This window comes from Equus przewalskii, chromosome 1 (assembly GCF_037783145.1).
Source record: "Equus przewalskii isolate Varuska chromosome 1, EquPr2, whole genome shotgun sequence".
Lineage (NCBI taxonomy): Eukaryota > Metazoa > Chordata > Mammalia > Perissodactyla > Equidae > Equus > Equus przewalskii.
Window position 1 is genome coordinate 40,995,411 of NC_091831.1, and position 23,202 is coordinate 41,018,612.

The 23,202-nt window shown below is 38.2% G+C and overlaps 1 protein-coding gene and 1 long non-coding RNA gene across 3 annotated transcripts in view; one reads left to right on the plus strand and one right to left on the minus strand.

Annotated features, from left to right (window-relative positions):
• MINPP1 (multiple inositol-polyphosphate phosphatase 1) overlaps positions 1–14,984 on the minus strand; it is a 49,669-nt gene extending 34,685 nt beyond the window's left edge. Inside the window, exons 1-3 of one of the 2 annotated variants that reach the window (XM_008518433.2) lie at positions 13,881–14,984; positions 10,541–10,738; positions 6,234–6,331 (exon numbers count right to left, since the gene is read on the minus strand). In XM_008518433.2, the coding sequence (XP_008516655.2) occupies positions 6,234–6,331; positions 10,541–10,738; positions 13,881–14,520 (936 nt within the window). In that variant the 5' untranslated portion in view covers positions 14,521–14,984. The remainder of the gene's footprint in view (positions 1–6,233; positions 6,332–10,540; positions 10,739–13,880) is intronic. The other variant, XM_008518434.2, reaches the window with a different exon arrangement.
• Positions 14,594–20,877, plus strand: LOC139082019 (uncharacterized). Its single transcript, XR_011537663.1, has 4 exons — positions 14,594–17,657; positions 18,113–18,237; positions 18,338–18,555; positions 20,699–20,877. It is a non-coding gene; the product is annotated as an uncharacterized lncRNA (long non-coding RNA).
• Positions 20,878–23,202: the final 2,325 nt, after the last annotated feature.

The window sequence follows — 23,202 nt, forward strand, 5'->3', positions numbered from 1 at the left end:
GAGCCATTCTTCCCCCAAAGAACCCCTAGAGAAACTAAGTGCAAGCCATAAGTTTAAGAGCAAGAGCAAGCATAGGCCAGTGCCATATACCAAAAATAAAGCCAAACATATATCAAAGAGGCAATTAAATCAAGAAGTTATCAAAAGGGACAAAGTAAACATTAAAAAAAGTAAAAAAGGAATTAAAATAAAGAGAATTCAATAAAGTTCTGCCAAATCTATTGGAAGAAATAAAAATAGTTTGAGAAATGAAAAAAGATATAACTGCAGATTTTTTTAAAAAATCATACATGCACACTGTTAAAACTTTATATCAAAAAGACTTGAAAATGTAAATGAAATACGTGGTTTTTCTAGGAAAATATAAGTTACCCAAACTGACTCAGGAAAATCTGACTATACAAAATAACTACAAGTCAAAGGCCTACCTAAAAGATACTAGGAATAGTTGGTTTTAAGCATGAGTTCCACCAAAACTTCAAGGAGTAGTTCCTAATATTTAGGGTTCAGAAAAAGATGGAAAGCTTCTCAACTCATTTTAGAAAGCTTATAGAAGCCAGTTACCAAAACTGGACAAAAAAGCACAAAGAAAAGAGGTGAGGGGAGAAAATTCAGACCACTGCATTACAAGACATTGTATCCTGTGCTCTCATCCACTAAATGCCATCTGTGACTCCCAGTCGTTGCTACAAACAAAAGTCCCTCTTACATTTCTAATCTTCCCAAAGGGAGAGGAGTAGAGCCAGGCCAGTAGTACTACTCACAAATGAGCGCCACCGCCATAAACCAACCTCACTATAAACATGATTTAATGAATCTGAAATAAACCATTACCAAATAAAATTCAGCAGTATATTAAAAGGATGTATCATCTGCCATGATGGAATAACTGATACCAGTCATGCCCTCTTGACACAGAAAACTAGAAAATGAGACAAAATATATAAAATAGATATTTTCAGGCATTGAGTAATAAGCACTGAACTGTGATGACCAAGAGGAACAAAGTAAACTCAACAGCTGCCCCAGCTTTCTGCCTGGAGGCACTTTAAACTGTGGCACAGGGAAAGGAAATGCAGCAGTCTTGCTGAGTTGAGGAATCAGAACTCCGTTTACTAAGTCTGAAGCGGCTGGAATTAGCATGGTAGAGTATCAGTGAGGAGGAAGCTACACAGAAAAAGAGCTCCAGAAATCTGGAGAGTCCCCTTGATTCTGTTGCTGAATGTTGTGGGAGTTGTAAGCTGAACAATCGCAGACATGTCACAAGGCTAGGAGATATTCAAGTTCCATGCAGCCTAAGCAGAGAGAGCTTCAAAAGACACCCAGGTATCCAGGACTTCAAAATAGACCACAGGAGGGTCATTCTTTAATAGTATAAAGCACGGGTATAAGTGCAGGTCGAGAGTCTAAAACTCAGAAAGAAGGCTCAAAAAGGTCAAGCTGACCCACAAGTAACTTAACTGCAAAATAAAACAAATTTCAACACTCTTTAAAGGAAGACAACAAAATCCAGGCATTCAACAACATAACATTCACAACGTCCAGTATCTAATAAAAAATTACTAAAAATACATGAAGAAACAAGAAATGCAACCTAAAATTAGGAGAAAAATCCATCAATAAAAGAATTTATCTAAAGAAAGAAGAAATGCAAGGATGATTCAATTTTAGAAAATACACTAAATAATTCAATGTTAGAAGATTAAAGAAGAAAAAAATACCATCATCCTCCTAGATGCCAAAAATTCAGCACACATTCCTGATTTTAAGAACAATAAGCAGGGGCCGGCTCTGTGGCGGAGTGGTTAAGTTCGCGCGCTCCACCTGGGCGGCCCAGGGTTCGCATCCTGGGCGCGGACATGGCACTGCTCATCAGGCCACGTTGAGGTGGCATCCCACATCCCACAACTAGAAGGACCTGCAACGAAGATATACAACTACGTACCGGGGGGGGGTGGGGGGGTGGGGGGGGTTGGGAAATAAAGCAGGAAAAAAAAAAAAGTTGGCAACAGTTGTTAGCCTAGGTGCCAATGTTTAAAAAAAAAAAAAAAAAACAATAAGCAAAAGAAGGTTTTAGTAAGGAAAAAACAGAAATTTCCTTAACTTGGTAAGGATAACTACAAGAGATTACACCAAACATCACAGTTTATGATGAAACATTAGAAGTGTTAATTAGAAAATATAAACAAAACTTCGAGGGTTTTTGGGGGGGTTTGTTGTTTTTGCTGAGGAAGATTGTCCCTGAGCGAATACCTATGCCAATCTTCCTCTATTTCGTATGTGGGCTGCCATCACAGTATGGCTGATGAATGGTGTAGGTCCACACCTGGGACCCAGATCCATGAACCCAAGCCGCTGACGAGGAGTGCATGGAACTTAACTACTACACCACAGGACCAGCCCCAAAGCTGAGTTTTAAGATGGTAAAATTGACATACACCTGCTCTCTTCTCTCAGAAATCACCCTATAAATAAAAGAATAAAAAAATAGAAATGTAAATGCCTTCTTCAAAGAGATTAGGAGACCTCTGTACCCTGAAGCACCATAAATGAGGAAGGACCGCCAAATGCAGTGAAAATCAAACAAAGTACCTCAGATAAAACAAGCAGAGGACAGATCTTCAAAGCACATGGTACACTTGGAGGAGCAAAACCAACAATCCTTTGCTTGAAACAATGAGAATGAAGTCTGAGCAGAGCGCCTCACAGGATACCATATACCACCACCACAAGGAAACACACATTCCATCTTTACAGGAAGCATGCTGCAAAGGATCTCAGAGGAGAACAACTCTAAATTGGAAGGAACACTACTCATCTCTGCTCATTCCTGCTGGCTGGTTGGGGAGAAGTAAAGCTAAACTCACAGCACAGATGAGTAATAATTAAAAAGGAGGCTAGCATGGCATCTATAAAAACGTAAAAAAAAAGAAGACTGCTATACAGATAAAGTAGCCAGGAAAAAAAAACCTCTCAACGAAGAAATTCTGCCATAAAGCAAATGAAAATTGTGATTAAATAAACATAGTATCGTGAATTCCAAAGACTTAATAAAATAATCATTTAAAAAAAGAAAGAGAGTCAAAAGTAACGGGAAAAAAATGAAAAAAAGCATAAAGACAGAAATACAAGCTGGAACAGCTCCAAAAATAGTATGGTGTTATCTAGTAAATTTCAGGTTTTGCATATCCTCTGATGCAGCAATTCTAGCATACGTCGACCTTCAGAAATATATGTGTATTTGCCCCAGACATATACAAGAATGTTCATAATAGCACCAAAGTGAAAATAACCAAAAGTATAATGAACTTGTCTACCAACAAGATAATGGATTAAAAAAATGTGATAACTCACATAATGGAATATTATACAGAATGAAAACAAGTGAACTATAGTTACATGCAGCAACATAGATAAACCTTAAAAACATAATGGACAAAAACTAGAAACCAAAAAAACTACATAATGACTGATTCCATTATATAAAGTTCAAAAATATATAAAGTTAAACTGTTTCTTGGGAAAAAAATAATACATGAGTAAACACGAAACTAATGTAGTGAAGAAAACTGTGAAAGTACAAACACTCACATGAGTAATAACAGGGAAATAATCTCAGATACAGAGGGAAAACATTTTTTTTAAATCATGAGATAAATCTGCCAAACTCTACAAATAAATCTGAAAACCTGGATGACATGAGTGACTTTTGTAAGAAAACATTAAATACCAAAATTGACTCCAAAAGAGATAGAAAATCTAGATGGACCCATTATAGAAGACATATACAAAGTTACAAAAACACTATCCTACAGAAAAGTACCTTCATGTGCCATTTCTTTTGTAAAGATTTACCTGACTGCCAATAAATCAACTTTCTCCCTGTGTTATCACTATACCTTATATATACTTCTATTATAGCCATCCCATTGACTTACAATGGTTTATTTGTGTCTTTCACTCCTTGTGGCATTCTTTGAGGACAATGCTTATCGTATGTTGGTATCTTTAGTTCCAACCAAATGCCTGGCACAGAGCAGGCACTCAAACAATATCTGAGGAATGAACGCACACAATGGTCCAGCATTTCACAAGGTTTTGGATAACTAACAATCTCCATAATCCTCAGAACTTCATAAATGTCCGTTCATTTCTAATTTTTTAACACTTTAATGGAGAATTTAAAATATATAAAAAATAGAGAATAGCATAATGAACCCCTGTGTACCCATCATCCAATTTCAACAATAATCAACATTTGGCAATCCTGTTTCAGTTATGTCCCTACCAACACCACTGGATTATTTTGAAGCAAATCCCAGATAACATTTTATTTCATCTTTAAATGCTTCACATTTAAAACTATTTCACAGTGAAAAGTCCTAAGCAGAGGGAGATTATTTTGTCTCAAATAAGTGAGAAAGAAAATAATCACAGTAAATATACCAAGGGAATTTCTTTTGGGAGGGGGGCGGTGAGGAAGATTGGCCCTGAGCTAACATTTGTTGCCAATCTTCCTCCTTTTGCTTGAGGAAAATTGCCACTGAGCTAACATCTATGCCAATCTTCCTCTATTTTATGTGGGATGCCACCAAAGCATGGCTTGACACATGATGCTGGGTCTGCACCTGGGATCCAAACCTATGAACCCGACCACAGAAGCAGAGTGCACAAACCCAACCACTACATCACCGGGCTGGCTCCAAATCTGCGTTGTTTTAAACCACTAAGTCTGTGGTAGTATTTCAACAACTATAATAACTTGGGAAAACAAGCTGTTCCTTTGTTAAAAGGTAAATTTCCCTTTTGCCAACACCCATCAGTCATTTACACAATACTTAAAAATCACTTCAGTTATGTTTACTGGTCTTCCCTAGAGCAATCTGGGTAGGGAGAAAAGGAAGATGAAGTATTTTGACACGAATGGTGACCGTAGTCTCAGGTTATACCTATACCGGCATAATTATCAATGATGCCTCTTTCACTTTAAAAGTATTCCAACTTAGAAGACGAATTTTATGGTCATCCTAAGCACAGGGCATTTCAAAAGAGGACAGGCCAGCTAGCTTCTGAAGTGATGAGGTATGGACAGTTAGAGGAGATGAGTAGGGAATCTGGTAGTTGGGACAGAGAAAAAGTAGGTCATCAGGAAGCAATTCAGGAGCACAGAGAGGAAATACAATACACCTATTACTATTGGTGCTCAGCATCCTAGAGCACCCATCCATCAGGGGCCCTTCTCCCCTTCCTGCAGCTCATCCGCTAAACCCTACTCCTGCACTGGCACAACACTATGTAAAATCACCTTTAATCTGGTTGCTGGTCACTTAAATCTTTGAGTAACAAAATGAAGCACTTGTTTACCTTTAAATGTACATTAGCTCTAGCTTAAAAGCCTCCTTCTATCTGGCAAATAGTATACTTTTTTTCAAAATGTGAGGTTAAATTCTGAAGTTAATAATGAATACTGGATAATGAATACTGGATTATGAATAAGGAATACTGAAGGTTTCATACGTAGGCAAGGGATGACTAAATTTTCAAAAGTCCACATTCCTGAATGATCCATACATACAGACACATCCTACTCTCAACCACCAGAATTCTACCCAATGCCACTGTCCTCAATGCTTAAGAAGACACTAAACACTCTCCTATCCTGCCTCTGGCTCCCAGCATCCCAGAATTGACCAGAATTTGCCTGCACTTATCTTCCTTGAGTCTAAAAGTCTACAAACAAGCCATACAAATGAAGGAGGAAAAACAGGGAATATGAAGCAGGCAGACGGAAATTGTAGATGAATTATTCCCATCACCAGGTGGAACGCAGAACTCAATTTATCATGAAAACTGTTATAAAAGAAATAGTTAGGTTTTCGGAAAAGCATTCATCCTCTCTGAACTTTGGCTTCCTACAAAAAGACGACTTTGGATTATATTAGCTCTATAATTCTTTCCAGCAGTAAAATTTGATGACGGATTACATAGGTTTTTAACTGGGTGAACCTAGAAATCAAATCACCATGGAAAGATGTTTTCCAGAGTTTTATGAACCCAAACTATTTACAAGTAGGTAGGCCCTATCTGAACAATTAATCCCATTTTATGTAAGGAAAATTTCGAGTTAAGGAAAGACAGTTAATGTTCCCTACTCTGCTTATTTTTTGAAAAGCTGCTTCAAGTAACAACAACAAAAAAAAATCACACACAAAACCTGCAAAAGTAACACTTACCTTTGCATCATCTATGTCAAAAACATCACACCAAGGAGATTTAACACCTTTAATTGCCAGGTCAAATGAACAGGTAAAAAAAGCTACCTGAATTAAATCTGAAAAAAAAAGAAAGGTAAATTTGTGGGTTACTATTTTCTGCAATTTTCCAAAGGCTAAATTTCTACAGAATGCCATGTGCAGCACAGCTGAATAAACTGGATATGTTTAATTTGGAGAAGAGACGATTCAGTTTCTTCCTGGCTATCAAAGAATTGAGTTACTCACTACAATCCAAAGGGGAGGAACTGTCCAGAAGAAACCATGAGGAAGTATAAATTTCACTCCAATGAAACTAAGAAACTTTTTCTCTGTAAAACTGTAACTTTCTCTGTTTTTAAAAGTAATATGTTTGTTAAGAGCATTTTTATCCACCAAATCCAACAAAAAGTTTAACCCAAGGACTTACTACCTGAAACATAATTTTATTTTAATTTTAGAGGGTTGGAGGAAGAGAAATAAAGTTATAAAAGGTTTTAGTCCCCAACTTGAAAATTAGGAATAACAAAGCACATTTATTGAAGAGTTCTTTTAACTACACAACAATTCATATTATAACTATTAAGAAGAAGGAAGTATGGAGAGAAAGATATAAAAGGGAAGAGAAGACTGCAGAAGGCAGAGAGGGAAGAAAGGGCAGAGTAAGTGAGGGTCAGAAGGAAGGTAAAACAAAGAGTGAAGACGGAGAGAAACAAAGAGAAAAATCACACTGAGGAGGGAGAGAGGTTGATAGCAGCAGGTTTTCAAATTTAGCTGCTCCGTCAGGCAGTGGATTTCAGAGTAAGTTACACTGCTAATTAGGTGATTGCATTATGTTTAGATACATATGAGTTTTGAAGAGAAGGGATAAGGGAATGAGTACTTGGGCTATAAAAGGTAGCCTTTGTCAGGACCAAATAAAAACACTGCACTCTAGGCAAGGGAAGTGGGTGATCTTTGACGCTACAGAGAGAGAAGTCAACTGCAGGAGTCGCCTCCATTGCTTCGATTTTTCTTTAACTTCACTGCGTTTCCTCTTTCCTAAGGAAAACAGGACCAAAAAATAATTGATCTTACATGCTTTTTGCAGTAGTTTTGAGTAAAAAGAACTTCCCTGAGGCAGTATATAGTACAAAAAGAATATTTAATTGGGAATATATGTAAAAGCCATTTAAAAACTTTGCCTATATAAATGAAAGGGTTTATAATCCTAATACTTAACATAATATAGTAGCTTTTAAGTACGATATATGTTTGATGAAAGGACCTGGCTCATTAACACTTGAAGTTCTACTTCTGAAACTATGAGTGAGTCCAAATGGTCTGTTCTTTAACCAGAGGGGAGTTGACTGAAAAAATATTCACCAAAAAACTTTGAAGTACTGGTACAGGGAGAAAAAGCGTAAGATAACGACTGAGGTTATGAGACCTGACTGCCGCTAATTATCCTGGGCAAGTCACTCTAGGCTCTCTGGGTCTCAATTTTTCCACCTGCCTAATAGGGAGGTTAGACAAGCTTTCATGACAAGTAATGGCTCTCATCCACCTACTAAGACCATTCCGACTTTTTGGTCAATCTTTTGGAACCTCAAAACTATTTCAGATGGATTAAAGATTTAAACATTAAAAAACAAATTAAAATTAAAATAATAAAATATAATAATCTTGGGGTAAGAGAATATTCCTATGCAAAATACAACACCCAGAAGCCATAATGAAAAGACAAATATGACTACATAAAAGATGTAAACCTGTGTACAAAGGCATCAAAAACAGACTTAAAAGATGACCAACAAAATTAAGAGAAAATGTTAGCAACATACAATAGGCAAAAAATGTATCCTTTGTCAAGGAAAATGAAAGGATATATAATTAATATATCCATAACACATAAAGGGTACTTATGATCAACATAAAACAATAATAAGAAAAAACAAAAATAATTCAACAGAAAATGGACAACATTAAGAGGCAATTATAAAGAGAAATGCAAATATCTAATAAACATATGAAAAGATGTTCACCTTCACAAGTAACCAAAGAAATGCACATTAAAGCTAGATTCCATTTTTTATTAATCAAATTGGCAAAAATCAAAATGACCAGTAATAGCCATTGTTGGATGAGATAGGAGAAAATGAGCATTCTCATATATTATTGATATAAATTTTTCTATACTTTCAGAGAACAATTTGGAAGCATATGTCAAGATGTAAAATATTCATGCTCTTTAACTCAAATTCCACCTAGTTATCTTATAGATCCACTCTCAAGTACAAAAACCAGACTATAAGAATGTTCACTGTAGCATCATTTGAAACAGTTAAAAACTAAGGAAAACCTCAGTAGGAAAATGATTTCCTATAAAAAGAACTTGGATTGTTTTAGCTCCAGTCTCTCCCACCAGTAAAATCTGATGATCATTAAATAAGTTTTAAACTAGCAGTGACCAAGAAATTGAATCACATATCCTACGAAATAACATAAAATGTAAAAGAATGAGAGAGCTATAGGAGACAGACATATTGCTAAACGAAAATACATACAGCATCACATCTCTACATAAAAAAAAAAATTTAAATAGCTAAAATATTTTGAGCAGTTACTCTGTGCCAGGTACTGTGCTAATGCTTTGCATGAATTAATCTCATAAAATCTTTGCAATAATTCTATGAGGCAGGTACAATTCCTATACCCATTTTACAGGAAAAGAAACTATGGCATAGAGATATTAAGGAACTGGCTGAAGATGACAGTTACAATAGCATAACAGAGGCAAAATTCAAACAAACAGTCCAATTCCAGAACCCACAATTTTAACCACTATGCTTTAATTGCCTCCAAAAAGTTGTTCTCAGTCGCCCCATCAGTCAAACACAAATAATCCTGTCCATTCAGAGACTAAAAATAGTTTTTAAAAAATCTTCTTCAACAATCTAAATGCTCACTAACAAAATAATGGCTAGATACTGGTATAGTTATATAGTGGAATTCTGGACAAAAGTTTAAAATATAGGACTAAACTACACACCTTAAAAATAAAAGGAATTAAAATCAAATTTTGGACTGCTATCATACAGTTTGATACTATTCTTAAAAGTTTAAAAATTTGCAAAACAATATCCCATTTATATATAGAAACATAAATATAAATATAAAAACTGGCCTGAGATGATTTAAATGCTCAATTCATGACAATGGTTATCACCGGAGTAAAGAAGAGGAATGAGGTCCTGGAGAGGGACCAAGAGACTTCAGTTTATTTAAAGCATAATGATAAAATTTGATAAAATTAGGTTTGTGGGTATAACTTTTATTATCTATATGCTTGAATTACTTCCCAATAAAATAATTTTTAAAGCTCTGCTGATGATCCCAATGTACAGCCAGTTTAACAAAGAGAAAACATTCAATTTTAAATGCTGGTCTAGGCATTTTCACTTTTCTGATCCTTATAAAGTACTTAGGCTCCATGATTGACAGATTCTAGTTTACTTTATTTTTTCCCCCAACATCTGTTACTTCTAGTCTTTTGGAAATTTATTCATGATATAATGAAATCCATAATCTTTGTATATTTGTCAACATCTGCTCTTTAGATTATAAATTCCTAGAAAACAGGAAAATCTTAATTTTTTCTTAATTTCCTATTGCTAGGCGATCATGTGCCCTGGTTTTCCATTTGCTTTCCCAGTGTAATTATTAATAGTGTCTTCCTTTCACCCTCAAGAGTCCCAGGTTGCATGGTAATTTGCACAGTCAGCCCATCCACTGCAGTACTGTATGACAAACACGACTGCTCATTTTCTCAGCATCTCTAGGTTGAAGAGCCTCAAAAAAAAAAAAAAAAATCATACTACTCCGCCTTTCACTATCTAAAACTTATCCCTCTCAAAACACTAGCCTGTACTTTTGAGCTGCTTCAAAGAACTTACATGATTTTTCCATCTGTATCACTTTATGAGGAGATAATTCAGAAAGTTTCTGTTTTACAAATAGTGTTTAGCATTGAAACTTTATATACCTCTGCCCTCAAAAAAAAAAAAGATTCCAGGATATAGCAAGAATCTTGTACATTACTTCACATAAAACTCAAAGAAGAATATGAATCTAAAAATAGTAAGCATGAGGAGTACAATTTTCTTGATCTACAACATATTTTCTTAATGTAACATAAACTGTGGGTCTTTAAAAGGAATAACTTTATGCTTCCATAGTTTTTCATTTTCAGAGTTCAAAAATCATTTAAACTATTTCAGAGTTCAAATGAAAAATAACAGGCACATTACCTGCACTTAAATTGCTGACTGGTACTTGCAAAGTAGCTGCAACTTTTTTTACAATGTTCTGCATTTCTGGTCCAGTTTTGAAGGCTTCTACATGATAAAGAGCAGTAGCATTCCTTTCCACTTCAGTTAAAAGCTTCTCACAATGATCAAAGAACCTCATTAGTTTATCATTAATTCTTGGAGTCCCACACTCCATGTCTGAAAGGGGAAAAAAATTATATATATGCACACACACATATATAAATCACTGACATAAAAGACAATTTCAAATTATTGAAAATCTTGTTTCAAGTGTGAAAAAGAACACTAAAAACCTATTTACTCGTCAGCATGTCTGAAATAAGCCCACACGGATTAAGAAAGAACAAAACCATTCCCCATTTGTCATGATTGTAATTCATGAGAGCATAAGCTAGAAAAGACTAAAGAAACAGAGAGTATCAAACACAAAACAAAATGTGTTATAGCAATACTACACAATGAATTAAAGGTAAGTGAAATTTTTCTTAAAACAAAAATAATTAGACACGAAACTCATAAAAAGAGCAAAACTGTGTTATATAAGTACTGTTTCTGTCAGGCACAGAAACCTGAGAGAGCAAACTAAAAATCAGCAAAGTTTCTAATTACAAAGTGAGAGATAATTCAACAGAATGAATCTGTTTTTCTACTCTAAGCCAAAGTCTAAATAGAACATTTTATTTTCTCAATGAACTTTCCCAACCCTGTGTTGCTTTACAAAAGACTCTGCTTTGGACAAAAACTACTGACAACAGCACAAATTACATTAACGCTTCTGTATTTCATTGTGCTGGGTGCTTCTGATTTGGTCTATTTTCTAACTGAAGCTCCCAGATAACTTTCCACTTAGAATTCAATGTTGTGTTATTTCCCCAATTTGGCAACAAATATGTATCGGAAAAGCATTCATGAGCATGCTTCAACTACTGGGGTGCCTTTTAAGTTTTTTCAGAGTCATATTCAAAGCACACAGATTTCAATCATCTTTTCTCTCAAAATTTACCATGAAAAGAACACCAAGTATACTATTTCTGTATATGAAATGAGAAAATTAAATCTAGTTACACTGTTTTGCTTTGGATCTGTGTGTGTGAAAATATACATATATACGTTGGATCTGTGTGTGTGAAAACATACATATATATGTATGTGTATGTATCCATTTCAGGAGATCCTGAAACGGATAATTCTGCCCACTTTAGTTGCCAATTGGATTGTAGTTCTTTTTTTTTTAAAGATTTTATTTTTCCTTTTTCTCCCAAAGCCCCCCCGGGGTACATAGTTGTGTATTTTCAGTTGTGGGTCCTTCTAGTTGTGGCATGTGGGATGCTGCCTCAGCATGGCTTGATGAGCAGTGCGATGTCCGTGCCCAGGATTCGAACTGGCCAAACCCTGGGCCGCCCAAACAGAGTGCGTGAACTTGGCCACGGGGCCAGCCCCTGGATTGTAGTTCTTAAGAAAACATCTTGACTGTGAAAATAAGTTATCATTGTCATCTTTTTCTATGGCCTCAAAATGAGACTTCCCAAGTGGATCTAGATATTTCATCCTTGCTACTATCTAATTACTGCTGATCTTTAAACAGAAACAATCATGTTCTGTAAGAATACAAAATGTAATTCAGTGACCTCCCTCAAAAGCCCGGATGTACACAACAGGCAAAACAATTGTTTACAGATAATAATGAAGCAGCTAAGCAAAGAGTTTAATCTATGAGACTGAAAATGGTGAGAGGCGGGCTTATCCTGAACTATTCTGATTCCTGGCTTCATACTTTGAGGCAAATGCCAATCCTCACAATGCCAGCTGAGGGCAAAAGCTCATTCACAGCAGGAGGTCCAGTAGCCTCCCTTTTTGGTATACACTATATATACTGTGCCCTATTGAAGTATGTTCTGCTTTCAACATTCACTTAATTTAACAGATTTGTGGGGAATTTTCACTCATATAAATGGAAAAAGTTTAGCTATAACTAAAAAGCACAGTTCACAAGGGACTAAACACAAGTCAGCCAACTGAGTTACTCACAGAGCAGTAACAAGACACATAATGGAAGAAAGCCTTGGAGATGGCTGAACTACTTCAGAGAGGATACTACTGGAGAAATGACAAACCAGTATACTTCTAATTTATTTTTCACTTGGGCCGAAGCTAAGTGATGTCTCATCTCAACTCTAACTTTAAAAATTGATCAAGAAAGTATTTAACACTTGTTCATCTCTCTGGCACAAAAGTGTTATATGCTTTTACACTTATCCTTAACTTACAGGACAAATGGAAGCTGTATAATGTAACGGTTAAGAGACCAAGCTATAAATCAGATTTCCTGGGTCCATATCTAGCTATACGAAATTAAGCAAATTATTTAATGTTTCTGTGTCTCAATTTCCTCATCTGATAGGGGGAAATAATATGAACCTGAGAGAGCTGTTGTAAAGATTCAGTGACATAAATGTGAGGCATGCCTGGCACACGGGAGGCATTAAGTCTCTGCTACTATTATTACCTGTGACTATGGAAACATTTTCTGAGGGGGAAAAAAAGCACAATTAGGGTGAAAACAAAAGACCTGGATTCTGAGCCTGACTCTAGTCCTCAAACTAACAAGGGACAATCATCAAGGCATATTCTTGGGCTCAGCTTCTTCACCTGTGAAATTCAAAGGCCCCACTACATGATCTCCCAAATTTTGCAAAAGTTTAAGTAATGGAATAAATTAGTAAAGTATTGTGTGTGACCAATGTCCACAACAAAGAGTGTAACTCTATAGTTAGAGTTACATACAAGAACATACCAGAACAAAACAGAGAGAAAAGAAAAGTAGTAAAGAAAGTTTGAGAGTAGCTTCCGACAATAGGATGTTGGTCTGGAAGCAACAAGCGAAAAAGTCGATAAGCAAAAAAAACCCAAATAGTATCCGAAGCCAAAGCCTGAGGAAGAAAGTTCCAGACTGTATTTAAAAAGTGCACCCAACAGTAAAACCAGCTGCCAGGGAGGGAGGAAGGGAACGGCTGGTGCTCAAAGGGCCAATTTGGGATGGGAGATTAAGAACTGCCCTCGTCTGTCTCCTCTCCTGTTGGATCCCCCCAATGTCTCCTGCAGCGTCCGGCACGTAGAACGTGCCAAATTCATACCTGATGAACGAATAAACGAACGTACGTATGAGGAGAAGGGAGACGACCAAGTCCTGAACATTCTATGGGATGGGGGCCAGAAGGAGGGAAATGAGAAGAGGCTGGGGAAGTCCGGGATCTGGGGAGGACTTAGGACAAGGGGGAGAACGGAGGCAGGGCACTGGCCCGGCGGCCCGGGCGGTTACCTGCGATGTCCGGCGGCGGCAACCCAGGGTGGTAGTGCTGCCACAGCCCCTGCAGGAAGGCGGCGCCGCTGTCCACGCAGCGATGCTTGGAGCTGGTGATGAGCTGCAGGCGGCAGTAGTTCTCGAAACTGAAGAGGGCCGGGAAAAGGGAAGCGAGGCGCAGCGCCAGCTGTCGCATGTCCTGCCACCCCTTCTCCACCAGCTGCCCGTCCATCCATTCCGCGTACCCCAGCGGCCAGGCGGCCAGCGCGGCCCTCAGGTCGTGACTGCCGGCAGCGCAGGTCTTGTCATCCCCGGGCCCGCGGGCCTGCAGCAAGCCGTGCAGCTGTCGCAGCTTGCGGATCTGTTTGGCCGTAGGGTAGCGGGTGCCATGGCGGATGAGGGCGACCAGCTGCACCGGCGTGCAGGTCTCCTCCAACAGCTCCGGGTCCCGCCGCGGCGCCTCGGGGTCCAGCAGCAGCCCGGGGTTGACATCCTCGTAGCGAGTCTTGGTGCCGAAGTAGGGGCTGAGCGCCGAGATCACGCAGTCCTCCGGCTCCAGGAGGGAGCAGCGCGAGAGCGACGACAGCACGGCCACAGCTAGGGCCGCCGCGGGGGCCACAGACACCCTGAGAAGGCGGCGGGGGTCGCGGAGCATCATGCGCTGCGGCCCGCGGAGGGCGACGTACCGACGAAGCTAGAACTTCCGGCCCCGGAGGGCAGGAGGCGGGGCCGAGGCGCTTCCGGCCTGTGCTCCGGGATTTACCGCGGCTGGGCGGCGCTTCTGCTGAGAGAAGGCGGGAGCGGCTGGAGAGGGTTGCGGGTGCCAGAGTGAAGCTCCGAAGAGCCCTGTAGCTCCGTGGCTTAGGTGAAGCCGGCAGAAAACCCCGAGGAGCTTCGGAGGCCTGCGACTTAGGGGGAGCCGGCGTCGCCTGGTCCCGAGCGTGGGCGAGTTTCGGCGCAGCAGGCGTCTCAGTCAATGACTCAAAGACACCCCGACTTCCCTAATTCTCTAGGGTGTAAATAAGCGCAGACTAAGCCTTGGCCTGCAAAGCTGCCGAGACAGGACACCTCTAACAGCAGACTCTTGTATCACCATCCTTACCTCGTTCTACTCTGTTGTTCAAAATGTAGTCTCTCAACCATCCCCATCAAGTTCACCTGAGGCGGTTGTTGAAGCTGAGATCCCTGGGCCCTACCCCTGTAGGCCTCCTAAAGCCCAAGGTTTTTAGCCTCTAACGGTATACAACAAGGCAGAGAAGAACCTGGAGAAAGGCTCAGTTCTCCAGGAAATTTAATTCCTGAGACTTTAGTAGTATCTTGACTTGGACTAGTAAAGCTGACAGCAGCCAGACAGCATCCGACAATTACTATGCTTCTTGATACCGAAGGCCGAGAGATTAGAGACACAGCAATCGTGATCGCTTGGGCGCACTGAGTCACGGCCCAACAGATTTACTCCATTATTAAGTATGAGCAAATCAGCAGCTAGGTTTTTCATAGGCTGTTGCTCAGAATCTTTGACCCCAAAAAATCGTGAATCTGAGCAATATCTCCGTTTCTCCACCTGAACCTGTTTATAGGCCAGCTGGGAAAGGAGTAAGTATTAAAGTCATATGATGATCGACATTCAAGGAAGTTTGGACCACGTTTTTGTAAGCGTAGCTTTTCCTTTAAAGACGCTATTAAATTGCTCCTGGTAAAGCCCTTCTCCGTTTTTACTCTTTATCTTCTTGAGTGCCTCTCCTCCAGAGAAGTGTACCTCTAAGTGTTAACCAATAAAGAAAGTGATGTAAAATCAAGACTAGACTTCAACTTGAATGCTGCAGACTTTAAGACGTTCATCTCATCTTTGAGAGGATAGGTATTCTTTTTTGATACACCATTCTGTGGAATGTCACTTCATGAATGTTCATGGTCAGTGATATTTTCACAAAACTGCTCAAATTAATATATAGTGAACATTCACCCTTTCTTTATGGACTTCCTAACCTTACATTTTGTAATCTGAGGTGCCTGATAGTATTTCTAAGTTTACAGAGCAAGCATTTGTACCAGGTGCATCTCACTATATTTCACTTAATATATGCGCTTAATAATGATCACCTGTCATGCCCAGTCTTTTGAGTCCTCAGGAGCTAGCAAGTCTTCCTAAAGGTGTCACTGCTTCCTAATGAAGCAATCTTTAGAGACCCTGACTACTTAAAAAACTTATGACACAGATTCTTATACACTAAATCTGTCCCTAGCTTGATTTTCTTTTCCTTCCTGTAATTACTCATTTGTTAATTTTATGCTGTTTATGCACTTACATAAACTAACTCCCATCATTTTGATGTCAAGCCAAGATGACAAACAATAAAATAAAACTAACCAAAGCCTTCATGTGTTTGGCTAGGGGAAAGCAAGATACAGTATAAAGAGGACAAATAGTACATAACCTTTGGATCCAGACTTCAAGCTCAGCCACACATTAACTCTGTGACCTTGGAAAGTGACCCAAGTTCTCCGAGCCTTAGTTTCCTTATCCGAAAATTAGGAATATTAGAACCTACACCTCAGGATTATTGTGAGAATCAGAGATGATGTGTTTAAAACCCATATAATAGGCTCCTATGAGTGGTATTTTTATCATTAATGATGTCCAATTTATTGTTATTCCTATACTAAGATGCTTAGTTCTCTAGCAACTATACAGTAGAAACTTACTTCCACGTTAAAGTGAATGATTTTCACAGGCAGGACATGCGTCAAAGATTATTTCATAACTTTTCTAATAAAAATCTATTCATCTCACTTAAAATGAGTCTCTCATTTAAAGCAGTGAGCACCTTTGGAAAGTGTTAAGAAGGTGACAGGCCCTGCTCATTTTTTCATACCAGGCCATGTCTTAATTCTCTCGCCAGCCTGTAAATTGATTGCCTTTTGAAATAGGTGCCCACCTTGTTCAATCAGTACACAGAAATTTGCTTGGTACAAAACATGGCTGCCTCTTTGCAAAGACCATGGATGAATTGCCTTCCCTCGTAAGAGGTTGTGGGCCTGGCAGCAATGTATCTGACAAATCTACCACAACACAATAGATAGAATGGGAAATTAATGGTTCAAAATCCTCGAAGAAATGGGAAAGAATAGACCCAAGAGCACAAAGAAATGGATTTGGACCAGAAAGACAGGAGACCTTATCCTCTGAGGGAAGATTAGAAGCATGGATTCACTTGTGGATAAATTTGTTGGTCTAACAGGAAAAAATTTATGAATTCCAAGCGCGTTGGCCTCAGTTTCCTCACTGATGTAGGAGGCAAGATTGTCTGAAGAGACTGGGAATTAAGTCTTATGGAATGTGGAAATGGCTTGGATTTGCAACGAAGAAAAATGGGACAGTAATGGAAAAGGATTTGCAACTGAGAGAAATAGGAAACAAGCTCTGAGGATTCAGCAGAGAATGGAAGACTTGAATTGCTAAGGGTTGTGCAATTTTATCCAGAAGTGAATATTATCCATTGCGTCTTTCAGAATGGAAAAGAAAAAGGTTGAACTCTAGTGTTCTACATTATTCTAATTTGTCTTAAGTAGACCTTCTTTTCTAATCAAACCACTACATTAAAGAATAGGGTGGATTATTTTTGGCAGATTATTCATAGGACTTCTAAAACAGTCATTCCACTCTTAGAATTTCATGATGGCATACATCGAATTTTGTTACAGCCATCTACTACGCTATTAAGGATGGCTTCCTGGTGAGGAAATAATAAAGGAAAAAGCTAAATTCTATAAAGGAAAGGGTAGCCTCTCTATGTAAGTATAGTAAAATACTGATTAAGAACATGGTTTCTGAAATAAGACTTTCTGAATTCCAACTTCATCACTTAGTATCTGTAAAATCTTGAGCAAATTAAACTCTTTTGCCTCAATTTGTTTTCTTCTGTAAAGTGAGGATAATACCTGCATCATGGGATTGTTGAGAAAATTGCATGAGACAGTTTACATAAAGACCTTATATAGTTCTGGCCCTGAATAAATGTTACTTTTATTAAGAAGAATTAAAATGTTTTTTACTATTACTTCTCCTTTAATCAAGTAAACTGACAAATTGCCAGTTTTTCATGGATATCTATTATCCCACAACTAGAGTAAGCAACTAACTTTGTGCCTATGCCAAGAAACTTTTAACTATAGTACCTTACTACCCTGCTGTTTCATCTTTCCTTTGCCTGGTTGTTGATTTAGTGCTTATTTGTTTTTTATTGCAGTAGAAGAAGCCAGCAGAAGTCCATGTGTATGAACAGGGCTGGAGTGATCCATGCTTCAACAGCAGTCCCTTCAACTTTGCTTGAATGTGGAGGCTGCGTACATCACAAGCTCTGCAGACTACAAGGTATCTTTGCTCAAGAGGAACCACACCATCACTGATGCTAACCACTACATTGTTCCGCAGCATATCAAAACTAAGCTGAATTATTTAACTTGTGTTTCAGTTGATGAATAGAACTTAACTCAACCACACAACAATGGAGGTGACCTACTGTTTTACATCCTCTCTTATAAACTGCTAAGGGAGTTATTTTGCAGTGACAAAGCTTCTCTTCTAGTATCCTGACACATCCTAGGACTTTGATGTTGGAAATCCTTCCTTCCAATCAAATTCTGGTTCTAAAACCACAGAACTATTTGAGAAACCAGACACAAACTTATGGTAAGTTTAAATTACCAATATTCTTTCTGTGCTTTGCTACTTCCATTTAATAGGGAGAAACTGCAGCTATTTACTTCCTAGTCCTGTTTTACACTGATTTTTCTGCACAAGCCAGCATTGTTGCTCAGAAACATCATTTTCTCCAGACGTCCCCTCCATCCAAAATATATTGTTATCCCATCACAAAGACGAATAATGGATTCAAGATCCTAATAAAACCCTTTCTTCTCCCCTGTGTTTTTCAAAAACAAACATAGACAATAGCAATTGTGTTTTAACTTCTTTTTTTTTTCTGAAATGTTAGTTTTCCAAAATTTAAAAATCTCTTTGAACTATTGGAGAACTTTCAGAATAAAAGTTCTTTCTTTATTAGTTCTTCATCAGGAAGGCTACTTTTTACTCAGTCCATTAATGTTAATTTCATGTTGTCTCACTAGCCCACACAGGAACCAATATTCTTTCAGTTTTTGTTTATAGTTTTGTTGCAGCATAAACCCATCTTATTGCTTTACCTGTATCAGTAAATATTAAAACCCAACAATATCTAGGCTAAAAAAGCAATGTAGGCACCTGTGAACTCACACACTTGGTTGCAGCCACTTTAGTAAACAGGACAGTTCACAGTCCAATTGAAGCAACAATTATGGTTCCACAAACAACATCCTTCACTACCCCACTTTACCTTTCTTGTCTTACATCCTACTCTGCCTTGTCTGGTTCTGCTCCAAGAGACAAAAGAGTTGCTGCTAAGTCATTCATTGGTTAATATCTTAGATGCAGGGGCTATGGGGAAAACTTTTTTGACTCCAAAATGTTTATCCCATATCTTATATTAAGTAGATTATTAGCAGTTATTTGTTGAAAGGGTGTATGAATGAATGAATAAATGAAAATAGAACAAACAGACAGTGTAGGAAGCTAAAATGTGGAAATAATATTGCTTTGCATTTATGCAGTATAGTTATCTTCTGAGCTATCCCATGATATCTGAAGAACAATATTTATATTATACTGTGGATGTAGAAATCGAGACAAAGAGGGGTTAGATGCCTTAACCTAAAGTCATCCAACAACTATTTAGTAGAGCCAGTTCTAGAATGTGATCAATGGAAACAGGGCTAGCTTTGTGTTTCTTTTCCTGATACCTACCCTGTTCCTGACAAATGAACAGTGACGTCAAAAAGTGTCACTTTTAACTTGGGCTAAAAGGGTAGACTTTATACATAATACTATAGAAGTTACTATTAGTTAACCGTCCAACATTTATTCTCCCTTCTTCCTTGGAATTGATGTATAGGTATTCACCTCTCAGGAAGATCACTCTATCCCCACCTCAGGAAAAAATCTTGATTGGTTTAAACCAGTTCTGGTAACTCTTATTTTTCTTACCAGTTTGTTTTAGGAAAAAGCATGTAACTCAATTCTAGCCACTGAGATGTGAGGGGGAGTGTACTGAGAAGTTCCTGGGAAAGTTTTATTTGATTCTAGGAAAGAGATAAATGATGGGGTGATGAACAGTCAACACATAGAGTTAATGGATTAGACATGCTATTGATTGCAATATTGCAGTGGGCACAGTAAAAATATTCTGGAAAGAAAGGAGATGGTATTCAGTGACTGACATGCTTAAAATGAATATTTTCAGGGTAGTGCAATACCTATTATTGATTAAATGAGACAGTTTGGAATTTGATATTAAGGAAGTTCAGCCAAGGCAAATGATAGAATACAAATCTTTTAGAAGTAAGGAGGTAAAAAAAGCTGAGAGGCCAAGAAGTCCTGGGTCAAAATTTTTGCTCTTAGCTCCAGACTTCCATTCCCATGGGACTTAAGCCCTATTAGCTTTTGGCCTTCCACTAGTCTATACACCCCTCCCCCAGCTCAGTCTTAAAAATCCCCAGCTCACTCAGCAACTATTCCATGAATTTTATTAAAATAAATTATTTTACAGAGACGTTTTGTTTTTAATATATGCTATTGATAACTTGGAAAGATGAAAGAGATTGAGAGCACAGAGATGCCAATAATTTAAAACACAATCTTAAAAAACTTTGTTCTTAAAATGAGGAAGAGTCACACACGAGGAAGAGGTAACTGCCCTGGACATTAGTATGTCCAAATGTGATGACTAAATCTCCTTTAGCCATGTTGCAACCAGAGAGGAAGAAGCTTGAAAACAAAGCCAACGCAATGAGACAACACAGCAGAAAGCGGAAAGAACCTGAGTCTTTGGTGATGCTATTGAGCTGATGAATTAGACCTGGAGGACACCTGCTATGGGCTTCCTGTCATCTAAGGTAATAAATGTCTTTACTGTTTAAACCAGTGTTTCATTATTTTCTGTAGAAAGCCTCCTAATTAGGGTAAGTACCTATTAACCTCACTTAACTCCTTACAATGTCCTTTTTCTTGATCTTGCTGAAGTCATCTATTGAGAATAACAGAAAATCACAGATGGTGATTCTGATCCCATCTCCTTAGATGTGACCTTAGGTCTCTCACTCAGAATGACTATGGTTTATGAAACATCGGAAATACTGGGAAGAGTAGGAAGGAGGTGGGTAGGATGAGGTATCTGGTGATGGAGGTGATCTGTGTCTGGTAAGGTGAAGTGTGAAAACTAAGCAAAAGATGCAAATGGAAATCAGAGAGAAAGCAGCTCTTCTGAGCAGACCCTTAGAAATACAGTCTTAGGGACACGTGAGCCACATCTTTGGGGAGAGTTGTGGAATCTACATTATAGGAGTGGCATCACTTAGATCTATGTTCTTCTCTCAGGGGGAGAAATCAGTGTTCATAGGATATCAGAGGGTTCTTGTCATGCCTGTTTTCTTCAGAAACAGACCAAATTCTGACATGTCTCATGATGACATGATGATCTAAAAGTGAGAGGCTTGATTTCAATTTTTCCTATAAGCTCCCAAAAGACCCATGGTATTGCTGCTCTCTTTCAGCCTGGCATAAGTCTCACAAACTAGAAGGCAGACTTAACATTCAATCTAGGGTAGTTCTCCCCAGTGACCTCTTGCTTTTTCTAAACATCTTCATAAAGACATAGTAATATTCTACTGTGAATTATATGAGAGCTGTTCATGTGGATTTAAACAGTAAATCTAACAAATAGGCTGCTCTTTGCCTGATGACTCAGAGATATTTATGTATTCTTACATTTCAGGCATTTGAGGAAAAAAATAATTCCTGAATATATTGTATTCAATTGAGTTTGAAAGAGGAAAAGAATAGAAAAACAATAGAGAGAATCAATGAAGTCAAAAATTGGTCCTTTGAAAAGATCAACAAATTGACAAATCTTTAGCTGGCTTAACCAGAAAAAAAAAGAGAATACTCAAATTACTAAAAGAAGAAATTAAAGAGGGGACATTACTACTGACTTTACAGGAATAAAAAGCATTATAAGAGAATACTATGAACAGCTGTATATTAACAGTTTGGATAACCTGGATGAAATGGACAAATTCCTAGAAACATACAACTACCAAAACTGACTCAAGAAGAAATAGCAAATCTGAATAAAACTATAACACCTAGGGAGTTTGGATCAGCAATCAAAAACCTCCCAACAGGGGGCCACCCAGTGGCATAGTGGTTAAATTTGTGTGCTCCACTTTGGCAGCCCGGGGTTCACAGGTTCAGATCCCGGGTGCAGACTTAGCACCGCTTGTCAAGCCACAGTGTGGAGGCATCCCGCATAAAATGGAGGAAGATTGGCACAGATGTTAGCTCAGGGACAATCTTCCTCAAGCACAAAGAGGAAGATTGGCAACAAATGTTACCTCAGGGCTAATCTTCCTCACACACACAAAAAACTCCCAACAAACAAAAGTCCAGGATCAGATGACTTCACTGGTGAATTCTACACACAATTAAAGAAGAATTAACATGAATACTTCACAAACTCTTCCAATAAATATAAGAGAGAATATTTCTTAACTCATTTTATGTGGCCAGCATTACCCTGATACAAAAGCCAGACAAAGACACTGCAGACCAATATCCCTTATGAATGTAGATATGAAACTCCTCAACAAAATGCTAGCAAATAGAATTCAGCAGCAGATTAAGAGGATTATACACCATGAACAAGGGGGATTATCCCAGAAATGCAACAGTGGGTCAGCATACAAAATCAACCAATGTAACACACAACATTAATAGAATGAAGGGGAGAAACCACATGACCACCTCAAGTGATGCTGAAAAAACATTTGACAAAATCCAATATCCCGTCATCATAAAAACACTCAATAAACTAGGAATATCAAGGGACTTTCTCAACATGATAAAGGCTATATGTAACAAAAAAAAAAAACAACTTAGGGAATGACTGAAAGCTTTTCCACCAAAATCAGGAACGAGACAAGGATGCCTGCTTTTGCCACTTCTATTCAACATAGTGTTGACAGTTCTAGCTGGAGTAATTTGGCAAGAAAAAGAAAGAAAATGCATCCAAATTGGGAAGGAAGAAGTAAAACTGTCTCTATTCACAGATTACATGAATGTAGAAAAACCCTAAAGAATACACACATACAAACACACACACTCGCAAACCTCTTAAAGCTAATTAATGAATTGAGCAAAATTGCAGGATACAAAATCAACACACAAAAATCAGTTGAATTTCTATAC